Source organism: Phascolarctos cinereus, unplaced genomic scaffold (assembly GCF_003287225.1).
Source record: "Phascolarctos cinereus isolate Bilbo 61053 unplaced genomic scaffold, phaCin_HiC Scaffold_7;HRSCAF=346, whole genome shotgun sequence".
In the NCBI taxonomy this organism is placed as follows: domain Eukaryota; kingdom Metazoa; phylum Chordata; class Mammalia; order Diprotodontia; family Phascolarctidae; genus Phascolarctos; species Phascolarctos cinereus.
Window position 1 is genome coordinate 69,520,037 of NW_027556180.1, and position 10,549 is coordinate 69,530,585.

A 10,549-nucleotide genomic window follows, 5' to 3' on the forward strand; every position below is an offset into this window, starting at 1 on the left:
CAATCACCCAGCTGAGAAGTTTTGGAGTCAGGGGTCTTCTGACTGCAAGTCCAGCACTCTCGATACCGAGAGGCATGTGATGAGGTAGAATCTCTCTGTAGCATCCTTCTTCATCTGTACAAATCAGAGACCCAAGAGAAGGGGCTATTAGTTTCCATTTTGCTAGGGTAGGAAATAAGGGCACAATGAGCATTTCCAAGATTAACCCTAGTTTAGTCATGTCTCTCTACCTACTCCAATGGATCCAACATCCTCCTTCAGATGATCACGGTTTTGTCCACTACTACCTGTTTCCATGTTTCTGTCGTCTGAGTTCCTGGGGACATGTCTCTTTTGTGTGTCTTGCCTCCCCCCTGCTAGACTAAAAGCTTCCCTGAGGGCAAAAAGTCGGCCTCCTTTGCTAAAATTCTCTTTGCCCTTAGTGGGCACTCAGTGTCATCTAGGTCTGGGGGCAGGAAATTTTTTGAGGCCACTCAGTGAATTAGCTTACATCTGTATCTTGATTTATATGTAAACATCCATGTATACATATATTCATTAATGCTCAGGTATTATATATGTGTGCATGCATGTATCCATGCACGTGTGTATGGGAAGGCAGCTAAGTGGCACAGTAGGTAGAGTACCAAACCTGGAGTCAGAAGACTCATCTTCCCAAGTTCAAATCCAGCCTCAGGCACTTACTAGCTGTGCCACCCTGGACAAGTCACTTAACCCTATTGGCCTCAGTTTCCTCATCTGCAGAATGAGCTGGAGGAGAAAAAGGCAAACCATTCCAGTATCTGCTCCAAAATCCCCAAATGAGCTCATGAAGAATCGGAAACAACTGAACAACAGCAACAATGTATGTCTGAATATGGTCATTTGATCCTCACCATGGTTTTGTGAGCTAAGTATTACAGAAACCATCATCTCCATTTTACAGATAAGGAAACTGAGGCTCAGAGAGATTAAGTGACTGACTCACAGATACAAAGCAAATAAAAACCTGAGGGGAGCTTTGAACTCAGATCTTCAAGTCCAAAACTCTATGCGCTTAGCCAAAGATTGTACCTAACACAGTGCCTGGATCAAAAAAATCACTCCATAATTGTTTGTTGATGTAAAAATATTTTTTTCAACTAAAAAAGCTTCAAGCTCTTATCAGACATGTGAGAAAAGGGTTACATGCTCCTCTCCTTTGTACCTCTTCTCTGTGCACAGGGTATATCTTTCTTTTTTTTTTAAGTTTTTTTTTAAGTTTACAGCACCCTCCCCCCCCCTCTTTTTTGTTAAATACTATTTTATTTTTTCCAATTACATGTAAATACAATTTTCAACATTCATTTTTTATGAGATTTTGAGTTCCAAATTTTTATTCCTCCCTTTCTCTCTCTTCTGTCCTCCCCAAGACAGCAAGCAATTTGATATAGGTTACACAGGGCACGGGGTACGTCCTGATTCTTTCTTACAAACAAGGTACTATTTTCCTAAGTAGTTAAAGAGTTACCATGTGGAAGAAGAAGTCAACTTACTTGCCTTCACCCCAGAGAAAGAAGTAGGAAGAGACAGATTTCAGATCAATGTACAGAAAACCTTCCTAATAAATCCTTTTCTGCCACTTACTAATTGTATGTCCTTGAGTAAGTCATTTCTCTCTGGGCCTGCGTCAAATGAGAGGATTGGACACAATGATCTCAAAGACCTTGTAATGGTCTCTTCGACCAGTGGTCACCCTTGTAATTCTAACGCACAATCTAGTAATGGAGAACTGAAATCTCTCATTGGAGAATCTTCAAAGGTTAGATAAGTACACTTTGGGAATGTTGTAGAAAAAAAAATCCTGCACAGATGAAGGTTAGACTAGCTAAACTCTTGGGTTACAACCAACTCTCAAGATTCTGTGATTCCATCCTATTATCTTTGGTTTTGTTACTCAGTTCTACCAACTTACTTCCCCAGGTTCACAGGATATAGGGCTAACAGGGACCATAAAGAACCTCTAGTCTCACTCTCATCCTTTCATAGATGAAGGAGCTAAGGGTTCAGAGAGGGAAAGTGATTTGCCCAAAGTTGAACAGCTAAGTATCAAAGCTGGAATTCAAACCAGGCCCCTGTGACTAAGTGGTCTTTCCAAGACACAAAAACTGATCAGACAGGCTGGCTTCAGCAGAAGAGGGCCTAGAACCATACCCTACTAAGGGAGGAAGTCATCAGCTCCCAAGAGTCCCTAAAGCAAGCAATGTGCTTCTTATAAAACTGTCATGCAGACAACCTTCTCATTTAAGAATTAAGAGTATATTAAACAAACAAATAAAATTCCAATTCCCCCTCTCCCAATCACCAAAATGCATTTTTCTAATTGGATCTTTGAAGCAAATTGGGGTGGAAATCAAGGGGCCAAGGGGCCCAGCCCACTGAGGCAGAATGGCTACAGTAGTGGCCACTGTATATCTGGGATGGGTGCCAGTGGGAAGAGGAATAAAGAAGGAGGGGAGCTAGGAGGAAGAGAGGCAGATTTCCATGCAGCCTAACACCCACTGTATCATTCAGAAATCATTCTTTCCTGTTTCCTTTTTTTGATGTCAATGCTTGAATCGTTGAGTAATTTTAATGACCAACTTGGCACCTCTCTCCTTTTCCAATGGAGCAGGGAGAGACTACCAGTCTGTAGTGTGACATACACCTTCATATATGGGAGTACTGTGTTGGTGGGTTTTGCTTAACTGGTTTTCTTTGTTATAGGTTGGGTTGCCCGGGTGGGGATGGGGGTGGATATATCTGAAAATGACAAAAGGCATCAATAAAAATTATTCAAATAATGGTAATAAAGTCAATGACGAAGGCACTATGGGGGTCAAGTATACATTATGTTCACTCCCCTTTTTTGGGCATTATTACTTCCCTATCCCAGGACCCACATTCCTCCCCCACCCCACTCCAAGCAAATCCCTTCCTTCTCATGACCTTTCATGACCTTTCATATATCAACACTCACCTTTTCAATGGGTCTCTAATGGCATCTCTGCTAGATGCCAGTTAGCTAATCTGATACATGACTTTCAGAAGATCTGGATTTTTTAAAAGGCCTACTTTTTCCACTTACTACCTTTGTGACCTTGGGCAAATTTCTTCACTGTAAAATGTGGGGGTTGGGCCAGATGGCCTCTGAAATCCAATCTAAATGTAGGTGACACACTAGATGAAGAGCTAAAGTCAGAGCCAGGAAGAACTTGAGTCCAAATCCAGCCTCTGGCACTTACCTACCTATGTGACCCAAGGCTAATCACTTAACTGCTATGAGTCTCAGTCAACGTAAAAATGAGGGAAATAATTGTAACTACCCACAGAGCTGTTATGAGGATCAAATGAAATAATATAATCACGATGTTTGCAAACCTTAAAATGCTATATAAGTATGATCTACTATTACTATTATCACTTAACCTCTCTGGGCCTCTTCCAAAAAAATTTGGAGGGGGAATTGATCAGTTCAGGTGCCATTCTTGGGGGATCCCCCCCAAGATGTTAGTACTCTCTCCCTCTTTCATGTTTCGAATTTACCTATCTGTATACATGCTGTATGGTTCCAGAAGAACATAAGCTCCTTGAGGGGAGGAACCATTTGGTTTTTATCTTTGTATCTCTAGATCTAGCACACTGTGTCGTACATAGGAGGTAGTCAATAAGTCATAATTTTGCAATAATTAATAACAATAATTTCATAACAATAATTAAGCACCTGCTATGTGCCAGGCACTGTATTTGCTGAATTGGAAAATGAATGGAACTGAGGGGAGGTTAAACTAGTTTACTTCTAAAATACCTTCCAACTCTGAATCTATAACCCTATAATCTCACATTTCTTCCCAACAACTCCAGTAGTTAGTATAAGTGTTACTATCCTCCATTTTACAGATGAGCAAAGTAAGGCTCAAAGAGTCTGTGCAAAATGAAACAACACGCATTTACTTCCTGGTACTGTCTTACCCCAAAGCACAGAAGTTTCGACCATCCCAATAGTAGACCTATGTGTTAGGCAAAGGGCACACCAGATCTTGGGGCTCTCCTACCATAATTCCCAGGTGACCTAATCTACCTTCTCAGAAAAGAGCTGGCTCTATGTTGGAACACAAAGTATCCTAAGTGGAAAAATCAGAACTTCTCTGCCCTGAGGCTGCGTAGGCAGAGATGCTCTCCCCAGCCCAAGCCGGACCTCGAGTGCACCAAGGCCACACCCTGGCCGTCCTTTCAGCCAAGGAACTCGGTGTCTTTCCAGTGGGTAGCAGCCTTCAGCTCCACCCTGTCTTCCAACCTGCAGTGGTGAATCAGGGAGAGCAGCAAAAGAGAGTTCGGGGTGTCCAGTCTGGAAACCCACGATGGGGAGGAGAAGGGAGATGGTGGGGGTTGGGGGAGAGAAGAGAGGGGAGTCAGCGGCACTGAGTTCCATTCATTCACATCTTTGAAGTCCTACAAGCTCCAGAAGTCGGTATGCAAATTTATGCAAGATGGAATGTAAAGGAGCATTCTAAGCCAAAAGTCCGGGTGCCTTTAAAAAAAAAAAAGAAAAGAAAAGCAAGGCTGCAACCACTGTAAATCAGAACCCTTCCCTCCCCCCTTTATTCTCCCCCAGCAACGGCCGAAGCAAAGGCTGGCCTGGGGACTTTGAATTACTTAGCATTTCTATAGTACCTTTATATCAGCACCGGGCCAGACAGCTACTCCGCTTGGCTCCTCCCCTCAGCATAATCCCCCCCATTGTACACAGAGGCTACGGAGGGAGGGAGGGAGAGTGAAATCTCCCAGCCAAGCCTGGGGCAAACCCAGGCCCCGAACTCCAAGGCTCTCCCAGACACTTCCTGCCCCACCCCTCCCCCACACACCTAAAGGAGGTGACCGCCCCCCACTCTCCCCAGTTTCCTAGGATGGTGCTTTACTTCCTGTCACCTTCCAGCAAAGATTGCGCTTCCTTTTTCACTCCCTTGCTTCTCCCCGTGACCCCCCCATTCCTTTTTTCCCCTTGTCTCTGTCAAGCCCCAAACGAGCCCTGTTCTTTCCTCTCCTTGAAATCTCTCCCTTTCCACTATCCGCCCATTCTATCCCATCGCATCGCATCCCATCCCATTCCATCCTGTCCCATCTAACCTAGTCCTGTCCCAGCCCCAGCCAGACCCGTGCTGTCCCATTCTGCCCCCTTCTTTCAGGCTTGGGATCCGGAAGCAAGCGCCCGCAGCCCCCAGTCCTGGGAACAAAGACAAAAGAGCCAAGCACAGAGCCGGAACTGCTGAGTTTTTGCTGCCTGGAAATAAGAGGGTATTTTTAAAATTCTTGCAAGCAACCTGCTCAGAGAGGAATTTAAGCTCCCAGGGCTTGTTCTTCTGAGGGGGCAGGAGAAAGGATGAGCCGGCTTAGAGCTGACAAGTAGTATTCAGGGCTGAGCCTTGCAGTCTTCCCAAGCTCACAGTCGGTCCTGAGTTAAGAAGTCTTTGGAGCCTTCCATTCAGGCCCCCTGGGCTTTACTACATTCACAATCAGTGTGTATACCCTCTACTCCATCCTCCTCCCCTCCCCCAAAGCCTTCTCTCCTCAATGATCCCCTTCCCTGCCCCAGTCTCAGCCACTCTCCCCTCAATTCCAACCCTTCGACCCCAGTGTCCCTGTCAGCAATTCTGCCTCCAGTATCCCCTCCCCCATCCCCAGACCCCGACTAGTGTTCCCACAGCCCCAGTCCTTTTCCCTCCAGTGTTCATCTCAGCCCTGCTCCTATGCAAGCTCAGATCCAGCCCCTCTTCCCCCAAATTCCAACCCTTCTGTCATGGTATCCATTCCCCAAACACACTCTCTCTCTCTCTCTCTCTCTCTCTCTCTCTCTCTCTCTCTCTCTCTCTCTCTCTCTCTCTCTCTCTCTCTCTCCCCCCTCCAGTATCTCCTTTTAATTCAATATTGCCTTTCTCCACCCTGTGTCCCAATATTCCCAAGCCTCTATTCTTCCTGGGTTCCCACCAGACCCAGCCCCTCTCCTAGTTCCAAACTATCTCATCCTTTTCCTACCCCTCCAGTTTCACCCCTAGTTTCTGCCTCCCTCTCCACATCCTCAACCCACCCTGGGACATGAACACCCAGGACCAAAAGGCGATCCAGGAGGCCTCAGGGTTAGGAGATGGATGAGAAGGCAGCAGCTGGATTTCTGTGCAGAAGGGAGCCCGATAGCCGAGATAGAAAATCCAGAGTGACACTCTTCCCATGAACTCACCCCATTGTCCCTCCTTCCCCTTCCACCCCCATCCTCATCCCCTCCCCCCCTCCCTGCTGCAAGAGAGGGCTGAATAGAATTAGCCTACATCTGTTCCCTTCTCAACACCCTAACTTTTTATGGCATTTGGGGGCAGGGAGATCAATTTCAAGGATTAGGGTAAAGGCAATATACTTTATTTTTTAATTAAACGTTTGAGAAGCAAAAACCAAAATACTTAGTACACATCATTAAAACACAATTAAATTCCAAATAATTCTTTTCATTCAGAGTCCTTAGTAAAGCTCAACCTGCCAATGAAAATGTTTAGTTTGTCCAAAAGTGCAATTCATAAACCATAGTGCCTCTACCCCAACTGCAGGGAGCCCAAGAAATGAATGAGTCTGGGGGACAGGGAAAGGGGGAGGGGAGAGAAGGGAAGGCAGGTGTAAAATGTGTAGAAGGATGGACCTTTTTTTTTTAAAGAAATATTTTACTCTGAAGTGTTCATCTCAATTACTTGAAGGTTGAGGCAAAGAAAAGGAAGGGAGAATCATTTCTGCAAAGGATAGGGAGAGAAAGAAAAGGCACCCTGGTTCCTCAACCAAGATCAAAATGTGTTATAGAACTAGGAGAAAGATTTCAACTTTGACCCGTAACTCCTCTGTAATTCCATTCAGAGAGGAAGCCGGGAAAAAATATAAAACAATAGCAGGGGGAGGCTGTGGGGGGGGGGTTAGTACTACAGAGAAGGGGAGAGATTGACTGGAAAGAAAGTCTGGGAAGGCAAGTCTGCGTGGTCTCATATTCTTTAAAGTTTGAAACTCTGATCCCACTCTGTTTTAATGCAGACATGCAGGCACTGCCTAATTTTTGTCTACAAGAGGAATGAAAAGAATTAGGATTTCCTAGACATCTTACTCCAGGCAACTACGACAGGTGGTAACATAATAAAATTAAATTAAATTAAATTAAAAAGTAAGCCAACCTAACCTGAGTATGTTGCTGTGTTTCTTCGTTTGGGGGTGGTTGAGGGCTTTAAAAAAAATCACACTTATAAATTGCTTAAATGAGGTTTTAATAATGAAATGGCTTTTCTCTCTAGTGAAGGAAAATAATGACTCTTAGAAAATGTTTCCCTCCCACCCCTTCACTAAAAAAAAAAAGTTATGAGTTACTCTCATCTTTTGAAAGAAGCTTCAAGGACTTTCCCAGTTGAACAATAAATGTAAATTGTATGAGACTTAATTGCACCTCTCAGATTCCTGAAATGTGGGCAGAGACAAAAGCCATATAATGGAATGGGTAAGAGTTGGGGGAGTCTTGGAACCACAGAATTAGAGAACTAGAAGATGACTCTTGAAATCACACAGGCCAGAATTCTTCCTTTTACAAGATGAGGAAACTGAGGCTCAGAAAGGTTGTCACTTATTTCCAAGGTCACACTCCAAATTAAGCAGAGTGAATATTAGAAGCCAAGTCTTCAGACTCACAGTCCAGAGATCCTTCCACTATGCCACATGGCCTCCTGAAATATGCCTGAAAGCTAATCAGCACCCTCCCCCACCCCCACAGAACATAAATGCCATTCTGCCATCTGGAAGGGAGGGGCTTTTATTAAAAAGTTAGATTGGTCCTCCCTATTGTCCAAGACACTCCCCCCCCCATAAAAGCATTCACCCAATCATCCAGAACTGGAATGTTCTTTGACTTCCATAAGAGCAGCATTTCTCTTTCTCCCACTTAAATGTTTCCTCCTTTCTGTGTTTCCAACATTGTAGGAAGTATCCTCCCTGTTCCCTCCCAAAATAGAAGTCTTGCCTTTTTTTAAAAAAGCAATTCTCCCTCCAAAATAATAGCCTATGTCCTTTTCTTCCTGCCTGTATCATCTAGGTCTATCATCTAGTCCCACCCCTTTCATTTTACCAAATAATGAAAATGAGGCCCTGGGAAAGGGAAAGGACTTTCCCAAGGTCACACAGCTAGTAAATAGCCACAACCAGACACCAAGTCTTTTGACTCCAAGCCCAGGGTTCTTGCCACTACAACAGAAAGTGGTTAAGTGGTAAGTGTCCTTGCCTTCCTTCATCTAGGCAGGACAATGAGCAAAGTCTACCTTGTGATGGACAAGGCAACAGATTTGGAAAACCTTTAAAAGTGAGAAAACCTTTAAAAGAGTAAGGAACACCTTTGTCCCCTTTCAATACCCCTTCCAAAGGAAGTAGGCAGGAATCTTTCCTCCACCCACACAAGCAGTGTATTTAAGGTCCTTCTTCCCAGGATCCGAGAAGGTTCTTTCTCTCCGAATTGTATCCTAATTTTTCTCTGCACCACTCCCCACGTGAGGAGGAGGACTCTTCCTTGTCCTCCCCCCTCCCCAAATAGATATTTCCCTCAAACAGTAGTTAAGTTCTTTTTTCGTGGATCATTAGAGTTGAAAGGTGCTTTTAAGAGTCCAACACCCTCATTGTACTTAGGAAACTAAGAAAGAGACCAAGTGATTTGTCTCAGGGTAAGGGATTAAATCCAGGTTAAGATTATATTGTGAAAACCCCTACTCTTTCCACCTCTCTACTAAATGAGATATTTGTAAAGCACTTACCACTGTGCCTGGCATGTAATAGGTGCTATATAAATGCTTATTCTCTCCTCTTCCCTTCATTCTACCATCCTAACTTCCACCTACCCATCCACCCTCCCACCCTAAAGTGGTTTTAAGGGCCCTCGTCCTAACAACATTTCTCCTTTAAAATCTGGCTCTTTTTCTCACACCTCCCCTCCCAGTTCTTTCCACAAGAGTAGAAAGGCAGCCCTTCACTCCCCTCAAGTTTGCCTTGCAGAATAGTTATCCAGGTTTCTGCACAGCCCCCTCCCTCCTTTACCTGCAACCTGCTCCTGGCTGGTGCCATATTCGGTGTCCCGTCTCTTGGCGCAAGTACCCTCGCCCTGGACCAGCGCTTGGAGGGGCAGCTCGGATCCCGGGTTTGGGTAGCAGCGGAGCCCCTGGGCGCAGCGCGGGGTGTAGACACCGCACGCCTCGCCCCTCTAGCCGGGCGCAGACCGGACAGCAGCCGCAGCCGGGCTCCCGGACCAGTTCGGTGCAGGGTAAGACTGCGGCGGCGGCGGCACCTGGGGGCACCGCTGGCGGCGCAGCTGGCTCTGCGGCCGGGGGAGCGCAGGCTGCCAGGCGCTCCGGGGTGCAAGGGGGACAGCGGAACAGCACCTCGGCTAGGGCCCCGCGGCTCCCTCCCCCAGCCAGCAGCGAAGGCAGCAGAGGTAGCAGCAGCAGCAGCGCGGGGCCACTCAGCCTCGCCAGCATGTTGGCAATTGTGACAACGAGGGCGGGGTGGAGGCAGGTGGCAACCTCCGGAGCTCTGGAGCCGCCTCCTTCTGGTCCTTCTCCTCCCCACCGGGAGCTGCCGGGTCCTAAAGGGCCCCACTTCTCCCCGCCCCCCGAACTTCTCCCCTCCCCCTTTCGGAGACCACCCCCTCTTCAGCAGTGCTATGCGAACCGACCTAGAAGCGCACACGTACCTCTCTGCACGGTCAAGCCCCAATCTCCTTCTGCTCTCTACCTATGCAGCTCCTTTGTCCACGTCTTTGCCCCTTCCATTCTCTGCCCTCTCCTTGTCTGTTCCTCTCTCTGCCTTCCCTGGGGTCACTACCAAAAGAACCTAGATCAGGAAAGAGAACAAGGAACGGACACAGATCGTCCTCCAGGAGACCCAAATCTGCCATTCCTTTTCGTTTCAAAAACTCCACTCCCAACACAATTCTCCGTTACAAATCTGGAAGCTGCCTCTAGCTGCCAAATAACCCCAAACTCACACCTTTTTGAGGTTCCCTTCTCTCCTTGAGTCCCTAGAGCTATATAGGCAGGATAGAGTTACTCTTGGAATCTACCCTGGATCTCCAGTACGGGATGAACTAAGTTTATCCCCCCTAACCTACCTCCATAGTGGCACTCTCCAAGGACTGACTCTGTCTACCACGACTTTCTAACTCCTACAATCCATGTTTGCCCCAGAAGTGGAATGGAGGCTCCTGGAGGGAAGAATTTGTTTCGTTCTTGTTATTTGTACTTCCAGGGCCAAGCACAGAACCTGGCACGTAGTAGGTACTTAAATACTCGTTGAATTCACATGAAATCTAGCACGATCAGCATTCCAGGTCTGACACACTCCTGCTCTCTGCCACACTCACGTGGGGAGACTTTGCGGGGTAAAGGGACAATATCCTGCTCTCTTTTCTTTACGTGGTATATAGTACTCCGTCTGTTTAATTAAGCATAGTCTTTCCCTCAGTCCAACCTCCCATCCCCTCTGCTCCTGGGCAATT

The 10,549-nt window shown here is 46.3% G+C and overlaps 1 protein-coding gene across 1 annotated transcript in view; it reads right to left on the minus strand.

Annotated features, from left to right (window-relative positions):
- IGFBP2 (insulin like growth factor binding protein 2) overlaps window positions 1-9,611 on the minus strand; it is a 44,756-nt gene extending 35,145 nt beyond the window's left edge. Inside the window, 2 exon segments of the mRNA XM_021002836.2 lie at window positions 9,094-9,253; window positions 9,255-9,611. Coding sequence (XP_020858495.1) covers window positions 9,094-9,253; window positions 9,255-9,530 — 436 coding nt within the window. The 5' untranslated portion in view covers window positions 9,531-9,611.
- Window positions 9,612-10,549: the final 938 nt, after the last annotated feature.